The sequence below is a fragment of the Bos indicus genome, chromosome 4, assembly GCF_029378745.1.
Source record: "Bos indicus isolate NIAB-ARS_2022 breed Sahiwal x Tharparkar chromosome 4, NIAB-ARS_B.indTharparkar_mat_pri_1.0, whole genome shotgun sequence".
NCBI classification, from domain to species: domain Eukaryota; kingdom Metazoa; phylum Chordata; class Mammalia; order Artiodactyla; family Bovidae; genus Bos; species Bos indicus.
In genome coordinates this window covers 97413904-97428837 of record NC_091763.1, presented here as the reverse complement: position 1 = coordinate 97428837, position 14934 = coordinate 97413904, and the positions used below count along the sequence as shown (strand labels likewise).

The window sequence follows — 14934 nt, the reverse complement described above, 5'->3', positions numbered from 1 at the left end:
TCAGGTTTTTTTCAGCACCTAAATGGTATTACAGGTATAGATTTGGCAGCCAAGCTATATTCTGTCCATCCTTCTATAACTAAGCAAAAGTGTACATGACACATAGGTGGTGAATGAGACACTGTAAAGCAGTTTGAGAGATCTCTGAGTAACAGCTTCTTAAGCTCCTTTAAGTCAGGCAGGACTTTTAATGATTATATTTACTTTTTGTGGCTCCCATTTAACCACATTCCCTGGAGTTCTGGTGGATCTGAGAGAAGAAACAGGGGACATATCAGGAAACTCTTGGTGCCAGCCTCACAAAGTCATGACATAGCCACGGTGTAGGCTGGTCCAGGGATTATGAGGGAAATGAACCTCAAATCACCCCAACTCTTCCTAATGGCTGGCCCAATGGACTTATTGTCCTGCTTGCTTTGCTTGTTCACTTCCTCTGGAGGTCACTTGCAGATCTGTTAAAACAGGCTTTTATTCCCTCTCCAAGGTGTCTGTCCACATCCCCTAAGGAAAGGCCAGATCCTGAAAGCCACCATCTCTAATAAGAACAGCATTTGGGTCCTGCTCAAAAATTGCCACCATATCAACCACACATAATGGAAAAATGCAGACACAAAGAAAGGCAAAATGTGGTATCACTGTTAAGAAGCCTCAATCTCTAGGAACTATAACATATGCTGGTTGGAGCAACATTGGAGAGCTGATTAAACTGATGGACTACCAAAGGAAAGTAGGGCTTCCCAGGTGGTACAATGGTAAAGAATCTGCCTGCCAATGCAGGAGACACACGGTTGATCTCTGAATTGGGAAGATCCCCTGGAGAAGGAAATGGCAACCCACTCCAGTATTCTTGCCTAGAAAATTCCATGAACAGAGGAGTCTGACAGGCAATGGTCCATGGGGTCACAAAAGAGTCAGACATGACTGAGCACGCACACATGCACAGAAGGAAAACAGTCCTTGCTTCACTCTTACACTCATGAGCTTCTGCTGCTAAGTCACTTAAGTCGTGTCCGACTCTGTGTGACCCCATAGACAGCAGCCCACCAGGCTCCCCCATCCCTGGGATTCTCCAGGCAAGAATACTGGAGTGGGTTGCGATTTGAGCTGGTCCATTAGTATAGATTCAGCTATTATCCTGGAGAAGGCAATGGCACCCCACTCCAGTACTCTTGCCTGGAAAAGCCCATGGACGGAGGAGCCTGGTAGGCTGCAGGCTACCTGCATGAGTATCACTTCTCACTTTCATGCATTGGAGAAGGAAATAGCAACCCACTCCAGTGTTCTTGCCTGGAGAATCCCAGGGATAGAGGAACCTAGTGGGCTGCCATCTATGGGGTCACACAGAGTCAGACACAACTGAAGTGACTTAGCAGCAGCAGCAGCTATTATCCACAGGCAGACAGAGGGTCCCTAAATTTCTATCTCCCACCCTAAGCTCTCCCCTAGCCTCCAGTGTCCCATCTCTAGTTGCCTGAAACACAATTCTATGGGGATATTCTGTTAACGCCTCACATTTAACAAGCACAAAGCACTATCTTCTTGATCCTAATTCCCAACCACACAGGTTCAGAACTTCACCCTAATTTGAGACTCTCCATTTCTCAGAGTCAATGTTAAAACTCTCAGAAAATTCACTCTTTCAAAATCTCTCTTAGCTCTGTGTTCTTTCTCTTCAAGGGCCCTGCCCTAGTCTAGCCCCTCCTTCTTGTACTGATTGAACTTGCCTTCTAATTGGTTATCTCTCCATCCATTGCCTTCTCCAGTGATTCACTGTGAACGCTGCTGCCAGAAAACTCATCCTAAAAATACTACTTTCACCATTTCACTCTTCTACTGAAAAAGTATAACATCAACCATCATCTATGAAGTAATCATGCCCTGCTCAAAACAATTTAAATCTGATGAAGCCTCTTGACCTAAGTTAGGAACATCAATAAATAGCAAAAGACACCATGGGGAAGCAATCACTAAAAGCCAGAATGTAGGAAATTCTACAGGACAAATGATCTGGCTTTGTCAATAAATAAATTTCAAGAGGTAAAAATGAGATGGACAGGAAATTATACATTAAAAGAGTTTCAAGAAACTTAATAAGCACACTGTTGTGTTTAAACCTTATTTGAATCCTGATTCAGACAAACTGTAAAAAACATACAATTAGGACATTTGAGAAATGGAAAATGTGAACACTGACTAGATATCTGATAATAAGAAAATTATGCCTTTAGGTATGATTATGGTTTTTAAAAGGAGACCTTATCTTTCTGAGATTCACACTGGACTACAGACAAAACAATATGCTCTCTAGGACTTTTTTAAAATAAGGGAAAGGGAAATGGGCAGGGGTAGAAATGAGACAACAGGACTATATATTGGTAGCACTGGCAATTGTGAAAATGTGACCATGGGTGCATGGGGGTTCATTATACATTTCTTTGTATTTCTGAATAGGTTTGATGTTTTCCATAATAAAAACCAAAAAAAAAAAAAATTGTAATGGCAGCCTATGGCCAAAAAAGGCAAGTCCAAATTGCCCAGTCTCTATTATTTAAAGATCTCTATGGCAGTCAAAATTATTCACTTATTTTTGGTAACACTTTCCAAAACTGATCCAAAAAAACCTCCATTCTTCCTAACCCTCTATAATACGATGTGTATTACGTATTCAACCCTAATCATGTTTGGATGTTCCAAATCTCTCCTTGCCCGTGAGCTCATGTACTTTAACCCATTCTGACCTCTTCCTCTGTGATCTCTGAAATTTTTCCCTGGGACCATAAACAGCTCTGTATTATTGTTAGTTATGTTTTTGTCCCACCTCTTTGCAAAATTGATTTCATAAACTTCTTTTACCTGTACATCTTAAAAGAGAAATGTCTTTTCCTTTAGTTAACAACAACCAACTTCCATTAATATAAACCTGAAAAACTTATATAAGTAATAAATAGGGGTGGGGAGAGAAGAAACAAAACATCTGTTTCTTATGTTTGCTGTCTTTGGGCTACTAAATAAGTAAAGTTGACCAAAATCTCAAATGGAGATTACAGCATAGTCATTTAGTTTTCCTTTCCCCTTTAAAGTGTGTAGATATTAAACAGCATTTTCCTGTCTTTATGGAGCTTCAACATGCTATCATTATTTACTTCATAGAAGACACACTCCCTCCTAAACATGCCACAGTGGCACATCTTTCCAAATAAAACTAAACTCACTTCTTACAAACTTCTCCCAGCCCTTAAGACTTGTCTCTTAACAGTCTTGGTTTTAATATGACCACATCTATAACTACTTGCTTATCGTAGCTCTTAACCAGATTGTGCACTAGAATCAGCTGGAATTCTATTAAAAGAGGCTTTGTAGATGTAGGATCCACAGGTCATTCTGTTTGGGAGGAAGGTTCAATGACTACTAATACTGTGACTACTAAGATATTCAGAACATTCGGGTTATCTAAACTGAAGCCACTGGCAAAAAACATAAATGAGATCATTTTTTTGACCCTGTAGGGTAAAGCAAGGGCTTAAACCAATTTTAGTGAACTTAACAAAATACCTGGCATTTTAGGATTGGAAAAGCCAAATCTCTATTCAGCGACTGATATCCACTGAATCTTGAAATCCTTAATTTTCACAATCTGAAAACATGTATACATATACAGGTATAAATAAAACTTCTTTACATACACTTAGTAAAATTCCTAATAAGACATATCCCTCAACCCAAAATCTTTCAAAATACAAGAACTAAAATCATTTCGACTAAATGAGTCAACTAAAAATATCATAGGATTTCCAGTTGAATGTCAACATGTCAAAGTCCAAGCCAAGGTAGGCATTTAAATCACTGACTGAAACATTTTAAAAGAAGGCCAGGGCCAGCTGAGTTCTACACGCGACTCTTCGGTGCTGTAACGGAGCCTTGAACTTGAGCAACCGCCACGAATGCACTGGGAACCAGAGGGTCTCCTTGGCTGCCCAGCACTTTCTGCTCTCAGTAATGAACATAAAACAACCTACCGAGAGTCCTAGGCAATGGAAACTGACTTAAATTTAGAGGAAGACTTCTACTTTAACTTTCATGTGTTAACTGCATTCCATTCATCGGGCAGCACACTATCCATTGACAAGACAGAACAAACATCCCAGCACCTTTCTGAAGACTCAATGGCCTGGCTGACAGCATGTCTTTAATATGCCACTCAAAAGAGTGGCTATCAAAGAGCTTTAAAGGCTGAGAAATGAAGAGAAACTATTTCTGCAAGAATAATCTCACAAGTTATCCGGCCTAAAATACTTGGGGGCGGGAGGGGAACCTAGTTTTCCTCTAAGAGGAATAGAAGGAAGAATCCTCAGCTAACCAAAATATCAAATGAAATAAAAATCTAAGAATAACCTAGTTTCAGACTTGGATTCAAAATAGAAATTGCATTTGTCCCCTTGAAAAACCCTCCAGGTCATGGGTCAGTACCAATACGATTTGTGGATCTTCACACCTGACAGCAAACTTCAAGTTTTCTCTGCAGGAGGGTAGTTTTATCACTATTTAAACATTTCAGTGGCAGTTAACGAAAGTAAGATGATGTCCCGTCCTGTCTCTGTTCATTTCCAGAAAAAGAGATCGGGGTGCTGTGAAGTGAAGTGTCTTGTGGTGTCACCGCCACTGGTTCGACAGTGTGATTACAACCCCCTGCTTCCATCTGCACAACACGGCCTGGTACATCCAGGGCTTGCTTACACACGTAAGCCAACAATGACAAAGCAAGCAGTTTTGTTTTGAAAAGAGATAAGGGAAAAAATGAGTTGTTGTTATTTTTTTTCCGGAATCAAAACACCTGAAAGATATGTTTGTTCAAAGTGATCCTCTTCTTTCCTCTGTTAAATCCCACAAGAATTGGAGTATTTTGTGTTTCTAGTATACCGCAGTCTTACACACTTAAAAATGTGCAGTCAATGGTATGACAGGCATGTCATCAAGCAGGTGACATTTGGGAAGGTGCTGCTGCTGCTCAGAGGGACAAAAACACGTATTCCTATTATCACAGTTTCAAAAAGAGTGTAAAATTGAAAAGGGAGTTCAACGGTGTGTGGTCACAGAGCCGACACCAGGAGAAGACACTGACACCGTTACTGTGATGGCTACAGCCTTGTCTCCACGCACGGCTGTCTCCAGACACAAACACGGTGAGACAAATGAGCCTTCCAACTACACGACGGACTCTGCCTGCCAGGGACAGCCCAGGTTCCAGTGCAGAAAGGCTGCCAAAGTCTCCACATGATCAAAAATTGTTTTCTTTTCCAAGATTTAATACACAAAAGAGCATTTCAATTTTTCAGCAAGAAACACTTTCTGTTCAAAGAAACACTGAAATTCGAACTCTATAACACTTGAAACTCCATTTATATGATCCCGTCACCTTCATTCGTGTGGGTACATGCTTACTACATGCATCCATGGTTCTCAACTTTGTCTGTTCTCCAGGAATGATCTTAACCTAAAGAGCATTCCACCAACAAGTGTAAGAAAACTAAATTGGCCCTAAGCTCCAATACTTTGGTCACCTGATGAGAAGAGCCAACTCAGTGGTAAAGACCCTGATGCTGGGAAAGATCGAGAGCAGGAGAAGGGGCGACGGACGATGAGAGCACACAGTTGGCCCCAATAGCTTAAGCACTAAAACATCACTAAAATACCTGTCATACGAAGAAGCAGCAAAAGCCAACTACATGGTTTTAGAGTTCCCAAAAGACTCCTAAAGGTTTACAAATCTTTCTCTCTTCACTGTACTCCTCTAACATGCTCCATGAAAGCCTGTTGTTTACTCCACTATAAGACAACATCTCAAATAATATAACCCACTGACTCTCTATTAGCATACAAAATACTAATAGTAGCCTTGCTTTAGTCTCCAGCCGCTACACCCAGCCCTTTCAATGCTACCTTATTAATCCAACTTCATCTCACTACACGCCAGTCAAAATCCACCACGGGCCAGTATCACCTAAAACAAAGGTCCTCAAACTTGGACGTGCATATAGGTCACCTGAAAGGATTATTAAAATACAGAATGTACGGCCGCACCCCTAGACTTTCTGATTCAGTAACTATGAAGTAGGAATAAAAATCTGCATTTTTAACATGCTCCCAGGTAACACGGATACTGCTGGTCCAAGAAACATACTTTGAGAACCACTGGCCCAAAGCAACAGTTCCCAATTACAGGATCTCAAACAAATGAATCACCTTAGGAGCTGAAACAACAACCCCACAAAATCCAGTGCTTATCTACAGTGATTCTTATTCAGAAGGTCAAGGATAGGACTAGGTATCAAACTGGAGGTAAATTTTCCTGACCTTTCAAGATGATATACACTGATTTCTGTCTGGCTTGTACTATTTCTGATGAGAAGTTAGTGAAAAAAATTTTTTATCACTGCTTCCCTACAGGCAATGTGTCCTTTTTCCCTCTGGCTACCTTGCGGATTTTTTCTTTGCTTTTCAGATACCTGATGATAATATGTCTAGGTATGGTATTCTTTGTGTTTATCTTCCTTGTGATTTGTTGAGCTTCTTGTATCTGTGGGTTTATGTTTTTCAACAAATTTAGAAATTTTGGGTCACTGTCTCTTCCAATAACTGACTGCCCCAATCTCTCTCCCCACTGTCGGTATCTGCAGCCACACAAATGCTGGATTCCACGATATTGTCCCATAGGCCATTATGGCTTTGTTCACTTTTCTCTTCAGTCTATTTTCCCCCTGAACTTTAGTTTTGGTTGGTTTTGATAGATTTTTCTTGAAGTTTTCTGATTCTTTCTTCTACAGCATGCAATCTGTGGCTAAATATATCTGGTATATTTTTCATTTCAGATATTAATCTTTATCACATTTTAAAAATTCTGGTGATGAGTCATATTTTTTGGCTTTTTTTCAAGTATAATAATTGCATGCTGGACAACGTGGTGAATCATTATTGAGAATCTGGATTAGGTTACTTTAGAGTCAGTTTCGTTCTGGCAGGCGGTTAATTCACGAGTGGATAGGCTAACACTGTAGAAACCTGGTTTGGAGCTTTATTATGTGAAAGTATAGTATCCCTTACTATATGGTTAGATTAGCCCAAGTCCTAACACATAACCTTTCTGGGGACATCTGAAAGCACAGGATGTTCACCAAGTTCTCCTTACACTGGCTGGTCTGAATTCCAATGCTTCCCAGCATTTGGCAACTTGTGCAATTTCCATTCAGCTCAGTCCCATGATAGCTATTTGCCACGCCCTGGAGTGTGTGAAACTTCATCTCTGACCAAAGGCTCAATAGCACTCTTTTCAGATTTCTGGGGCTCCTTCACTCAGCAATTCCCTTTCCTTTGGTATCCTAATCCACAAACTACAGCTGCTTCCACATCCCTGAAACCTGACCTCTGCTTCATCTGCTTAGAGTCTGCTAATCTCTGTTCTATTTCCTACGTCACAGTTTGGAAAGCATCCCCAGAGAAGAAGCTGGGATGAACGTGAAACTGACCTTATGTATTCTCTTCTCTCAACTAACATTCTGATTACCTGAGTCCATCCAGTTTTCAAGTCACTTTGGGTAGGAGGTAACCTCATCATGGACAGAACTAGGTGAATTTAATTCTATTTTTGAAACAGCTTTAAAAATCTATTATCTTGACAACTATACATCAATAAAAATTAATTTTAGAAAATCTACTGTCTTATCCTTAAAATAAGTATGTAACCTGAAAAGCTTATGTTTCCATGACAGATGAACAAACCAAGACATAAAATATTAAATAACCAGTTTCTGAGAAATAAAGATATTTTATCCAATACACAAATATTCAACAAGCACCTACTATGGTTCCATGGTAATCAACATAGCAGCAAAACAAACTCAAGGAATATAGTTGCAATCTATATTCTTTCTACTGAACCATCAATAAAGCACAGACTACATCCAAAAAACTGTCTATATGAATGAATAACCGGGAATCAATCAATCTACCAAGAGCATGCCTATACTCTCGAAAATGAATACAATTTACATTCATGATTTATTTTTTCCTGCAAAGACTCCTATTTGCTATGCAAATAATTTCATTTCTACAGTTACATTTTTCAATTCCCTGTATATACTTATTCTTTTTCCTATTAGTAGATGATGTCTAACCAAGTCACTTCTATTGAGCTATGTCAAATTTGTTTCCGCTAACTCTTAATTGTATTTCTCATTTTCATCTGACCAAATCAAATACATTTTCCTGGCGCATGGAGAGAAAATATAATAAAATTTCTAAATACCACCTCTGCAGCATCACACCAAACACTAATATCATTGCTCCGATCATCAACAAACCAAAGTGATAACATTTATACTTTACAGGTTTATCTTCATCTCTCAATATAAGCTCTTGACCTGTCTTTTACCCCAACATATTCAAGAGCTGACTATACGAAAAATGGTCATAAAATTAAGCTACATGTATGTTTATAAAACAGTGTTTAAGAACATTTTCATACTGATTACATAAACATATGACTAATTACACCAAAGTAACGTACGTTACAACAGGAAGTCAAATACTATAGATTCCTGATTGCTACATATTAAGAATGTCCCAATTTTAAAGTCTGGCCAAAAAAATTTTGTTTTAAAGGTATTTTGAAGATGACAGAACTCCATAACATCAGCAACCATCACCTTTAAATAGAAACACGACATTCTCTCTCTGTCTGTGAGTAAGGAAATATTTTAGGTGGCTGGTTTTTTTATGTTCCTACCTGTTATTCTGAATCAAGATGGCACCCTTTGTCACAGGACCTTACCTGCAGAACATCTTGGATCTTCACCCACACGTCGGCCATGTCATACAATTTGACATCTTCCTGCTGACTCAGTGGAGTCACCACAGTGTCCTGCAGGTATCCCAGGACCACAGAGTGTGCCGTGGCTACAGCGTTAAACTTGTCAAACAGCAACTCCAGCAGTTCTAGAAGTAGCCTAGTGAAAAAAACAAACATTTACATATACACACACACACAACTGATTGACACTGGGCTGCAAGAAAAACATCAAGCTAAAGTAGCACATGGCCATGTTAAACAGCACATTGCATTTCAACAGGCTGCACTTCAAAGTAACCTCTGAAATTTTATCTAGGCCCAGATTCCTCTGTTATAAAATGGACATGGTGAAATCTGACTGAGAAATACAAGTAGTATACAATATCAGTTAACACGTGAGATCTAAAAAATAATACAAATGAGTCTATAAACAAAACAGAAAAAGAATCACAGATATAGAAGACAAACTTATAGTTACCAAATGGGAAAGGGACAGGGGAGGGATAAATTAGTAGTACAGGATCAAGGATACAAAATACTATAAATAAAATAGATATTAAGAATTTATTGTATAGTGCAGGGAACTACATTTAATATCTTATGATAAATCTGTAATGGAAAATAATATATAAATATATAGAGAATAATATATAAATATATAGAGAATCTCTACATAAATATAGAGAGAATTGAATCACTCTCCTGTACATCTGAAACTAATGTTGTAAATCAATTATACTTCAATTTTTTAAAATGGACATGGTGTAAAAATTTTAAAGAGAATTGTAAAGGCCATGAACCAGCAGTAGCAGCTTAATACACAACTGTTTCCTTTTTAACATCATTCAGTGATCTCTATACTGTATGTTCATATAAGAAGTTTTTCTAAGGAATTCAGGCAATCTTTCAGACAACGGTTCAAATGTTACACAGAATATGCTATTCTCTAGCAATAAATTGGGCACTCTGGTAAGGACACTAATCCTTTTAGTCATGGAAAGCTGAGCTTGCTCCCATTCAAATGTGTGGCCTTACTTGCCTGGAAAAAAAAAAAAAAACACACACACACCTGCCAAGCAATCTGACTTTCACCACAGGGAGCAGCTTAAGGCCTCCGCATTATCTCATTTTTCATAGTGAGAGATGCTGGACACATATTATTACATCAATTTTATACACTCAAGGGCACAAAATGAGGTGCAAGGCAGCTGAGCCTAGAACAAAAGCTGATGTCCATGTCAGTGCATCCAGCCATCTACCTCTCACTGTACTTTTACAACATAGATGTATATGCAGAGATGGCTCAGAGTTTATATCATGGATGCAGAGTAATTCCCCCATCTCGAGCCTTACAGCATCACTGATCACCCATGCGTGGAATCATTCTTTCCTTTTCTGGACTTGAATGGTAGTATATCCCACTTTTAAGGAACGTATCACATGCGGCTGACTATGTGACTCAATCAATGTGGGTCACTTATTTCTATACAGACATTTCACCTCCCTTCCCTATTACTAGTCTTTTAGAGCAGACACTGCTTTGTACATCATTGTATACACTGGAGCACTCAGAAGAATGATCAGCAAATATCTGCTAAATGAATTTCATGTGTATACCATGAACGAGTACAGACAATCTTGGAATGTGACTTTTATTATATAATCTGTGGCTCTCAGTTCATAGTTCCTATGGAGACTTATGAACCAACCTGGAAAGTAGAAAAGGAAAGCAAAAGAGCTTGTTGGCAATGTCAATTAACAAGATTTTATTACCATAAATAAGAGGCTATAACTACAATCTCATCAAAACGTATAGCATATTATCTATTCCTATGGCTTCTTTACTGCCCAATTACTATAATTAATGTGCTAACGTGACAGCCAGTAACCATCTTATGATAAAACCCTAATATCTCTTTGACATTTTAATTTAGACAAGACAGAATCAATAAAAATTTATGTAGGCTTCCGAGTCTGGAATATACATATATAATTTAGAATTATACACTGTATTTGTAAACAGGACCCATTTTACCTTTGAATGAGGATTTTTTTAAAATCTTGTAAAGGTCAATTCACAATTATACTCACATTTACCTAAAATAATTCTTGATATTCACCTCTGTTATATGACATCTACTCACATAACAGAAGAGAGCAGTACAACGGACAGGAAGATATATCTAACTTAACAACCAAAATAGTTAACTTCAGTGTAGGTAAATAATCTGGATAAGAATGGTATCTGGCATCATACAGAGAATATACCTGATTAAGCTAAGGTTCTACTTTTCAAATAAAGATTTATGTTGAGTGTGTAAAGTGTGGTTCCCAAATGTCAGTCCACAGACCACAGTGCATTTTTCAGTGGTAGAGAGAAAAGTAAGACCATACGCTGATGTTTTACAAAAGTAAATGTATTTACTTTTATCCTTTTGGTATTCTCTTGATACGAAAAATCTTATTTCCATGACAGCAGCTACACTCCCAAATGTCCTTACTTGACAAAACTAAAATCTAGTAACACTATGCTATACCCCAACATTCTCGAAATGATTTTTTATGGGGTCACAAAGAGCCGGACACGACTGAGACGACTTGGTACAGCACAGCATAGGTGACTTGTAATATTTTGTTAGTTTCAGGTGTATAGCAGTGATTTAGTTATAAACAACTATCTCTTCTTTATTGGATTCTTTTCCCATATAGGTTATTACAGAATACTGAGTAGAGTTCCCTGTGCTATCCAGTAGGTCCTTGTTGACTATTTTATATATAGTATTCGGTATACGTTAATCCCAATCTCTTAATTTATCCCTCTCCCTCATCTTTCCCCTTTGGTAACCATAAGTTTGTTTTCCAAATCTGAGTCTGTTTCTGTTGAAATGATACTGATTGAAATGAAATGAAATGAAATATTGATTCATGACATTCAAAAGCATGAGACAAATTCGTGCCCAACTTCCCAATGGCATGAAGTTCTAGGTACAGGCCTAACAAACCCGAGATAAAACACACTGGAAGAGAGGTGGCTCCTCCAACGGGAGGGGCTGTTGCTAGTTAACTCCAGGGCCACCAGACTCCATGACTGCACACACCTTGGCTACTACTCAGGACAAGAGCAACTCGGCAATGAGGGGCAGTGCTCTGTTTAGAAAAGAGACCTAAGGAGGAATTGAGGTGTAAAATGAGATCCATGGCATCATAACATTACGGAAATAGCAATCTCTGTTTAAAATGCTGAGACAGGGCCACTGCACCTGGAGGATCAAGACCAAGATAGATCTGTTGCAGTGTGACCATCAAAAGTCATAAGAGAGGCTACATGGGGAAGAAAAGAGGGAAAAGAGCCAGGCCAGAAGTGGAGAGATTCTACCTGCCACTCTGCCTACTTTGAAACATCCACCAATTTCCAAGACAGGAAAACCTTCCTCTGCCTCCCCACAGAACAATCTTGAATATACCAATTAAATCTGCAGCTCAGACAGTAAAATTTAAAACTTTTATGCTGCAAGTGATATCATCCAGAAAGTGAAATGGCAACTCAAGAAACGGGAGAAAAATATTTGCAAGTAATTTACCTGATAAAGGATTTGTATCTAAAACATCTCAAGATTTCTTATAACTAGTATCAAAAAGACAACCAAATTTTAAACTGGACAAAGGATTTGAATATATTAAACAGTTCTCCAAGGAAGATATATGACTGGACAATAAGCAAACAGAAGATGCTCAACATCTTAGCCATCAGAGAAATGCAAACCAAAACCAGGAGATACCATTTCAAGCTACCCGGATGGCTTTAATTAAAAAAACAGGCAAAAAAGCATTGGAAAGGATGTAGAGAAATCTGAACTCTCAAACAGTGCTGGTGAGAATGCACAATGCTGCAACTGCTTTGGAAAACAGTTCGGTGGTCCCTCAAAAGATTAAACACCGAACTACCACATGGACCCAGAAATTCCACTCCTAGGTACGTACCCAAGAAAAACAAAAAACACATATGTACAAAAACATGTACACAAATGCTGACTGCAGCATTATTCATAATATTAAAATATTAGTAAAACAATAATAGTAAAATCTTAAAAGTGGAAATAATCCAAATAGCCATCAACTGACAAATGGACCAAAAAGAAGTGGTACATTCATACAATAGAATATAATTTAGCTATCAAAGGAGATGAAGTACTAATACATGCGACAACATGAACCTTGAAAATGTTATGCTAAGTGAAAAAAAGTCACAGAAGACTACATATTGTGTGATTCTATTTATATGAAATACTCAGAATAGGCAAAGTCTACAGACGGAAAATATGTCAGTGGTTACTTAGGTAGGCGGGAATTGCCCACCACAGCATATGGGTTTTGTTTTGCAGCAGGGGACAAAAATGTTCTGGAACTACATGGCGGTGATGGTTTCCCACCCTGTGAATATACTAAAAACCACATTTCAAGGTGTGATTTGTGTAGTATGTGAACTATATCTCAACAGATCTTTTTTTTTTTAATCATCAGCTGTGGCTCTGAGTTAGGACACTGAGGTCTCAATCCCTCCCCTGTGGTGAAGCAAAAATACATACAACAGTGAAAAAAGGAATCTGATGTCTCAAAAACTGAAGTATCATTAATACTGATTCCTGTGGACTCTCATTACCAGGAGGACATTAGCTTTCCTCTTCTGGTTCAGTTGTTTTGTTTTGTTTTCCCCTTTCTCATATAAATAACCTGAAAAGAAGAAAAAGATGCACATTCTTTCCCAACATTGAAAATTCCCAACCCTGTAATTACGAGAAAATCTGTCAACTTCACCAAGTGTTCCCATCTGAAAAACCAAAGTATTAATTAATAGCTGTTCCAGGAGCTTCACACGACTGAAGGATGGATCACGTTAGAAAGTGGACAAAATTATTGGAGGCAATGGTACCATAATTAAAGAGGGAGGGGGGTTCAGGATCCCTTTGTTGGAGTTGAGCAACTCTGAAGACAATGGTTACCTTTTCTGATAAAAAGACAGAGAGAGAGTGGGGAGAGCAAAGGGGTGGGGGGTGGGGCAGGGAAAGAGAATGAGAATGAATTAAAGTGAAGACAGAAATTCCTGAAGGACTCCTTCTGGGTTTAGATCTGAAGATGTTAAGTTTAAGGTGTTATGCACTGGTACTTGCATATGCAAGTCAGGAGCTCAGGAGACAGACTGATACTGGAAATTTACAAAGTGATAAATATTTGAGGGAATGAGATTACTCAGGGATAATATGCAGAGTAAGAAAAGCAAGCCAGACCCAGCATCAATACTTCCTGAAACAGTAGCTGTGAAAAGATGGTTAGGAAGCAAGGAAGGAGGAAGAAAAGAAGATAGGAAGGAAAACTGTAGGAGACAAAGGAAAAGAGAAGAGCAACAGAGGCAAGGCCACATGGTGGCCGGTGGAGGTCAAGACAGAAACATAACACTCACAGGTCCTGGTGACCTTGGAGAAAGGGCTCCAGGGGAGCAGTGGACGCTGAACTCAGCATCAGGATGAGGAGTGAATGGCCAATAACAAAGAAGAATCCAAGTCAGCCCCACACTTTGCCAAGGCCCACCATTCCTCACCAGCACATGCCTGCCTAAAAAAGAAAATGAAAAAGCAAGATGACTCTCCCTCAATGCAGCAAAGAGAGGCCAGGCATCACTCACATAAACAGGACATACACTGCACTGGTCTGGTCCAATTTAAAGCTACCAGAAATAAATGGAAATATGTTGTTAGCGGCAGACACACTCAGGATAACTCCCACACAAAGCCCTATGAATGTCATTCTCCACTCCACTCTCCCCACCCCACAAAATATTAACTAAAGAAGAAATAAAACAAGACACTGCAGCTAGCTCAGCTGCTTAAATCCTGTTAGGCTCAAGGTTTTCACCACTGATCCAAAAGACAAAAGAGCAGGCAGAGTCATTAAACTACCAGACAGCAGTCCTTACACTGAACTGAGTTAAGAAAAGGCCTCAGACAGGAATAAGCCTAAGAATCATGGAGATGAGAATTCCCATTAACTACAATTTCTACCAGTCAGAAGAAAATCTCTCTCTCTCTCACACACAC

General features: G+C 38.9%; 1 protein-coding gene across 2 annotated transcripts in view; it reads right to left on the bottom strand.

Moving 5' to 3' along the window:
* EXOC4 (exocyst complex component 4) overlaps positions 1-14934 on the bottom strand; it is an 806466-nt gene that overhangs the window by 689356 nt on the left and 102176 nt on the right. For both annotated transcript variants that reach the window (XM_070787321.1, XM_070787322.1), the window contains exon 7: positions 8825-8999. In XM_070787321.1, the coding sequence (XP_070643422.1) occupies positions 8825-8999 (175 nt within the window). The remainder of the gene's footprint in view (positions 1-8824; positions 9000-14934) is intronic.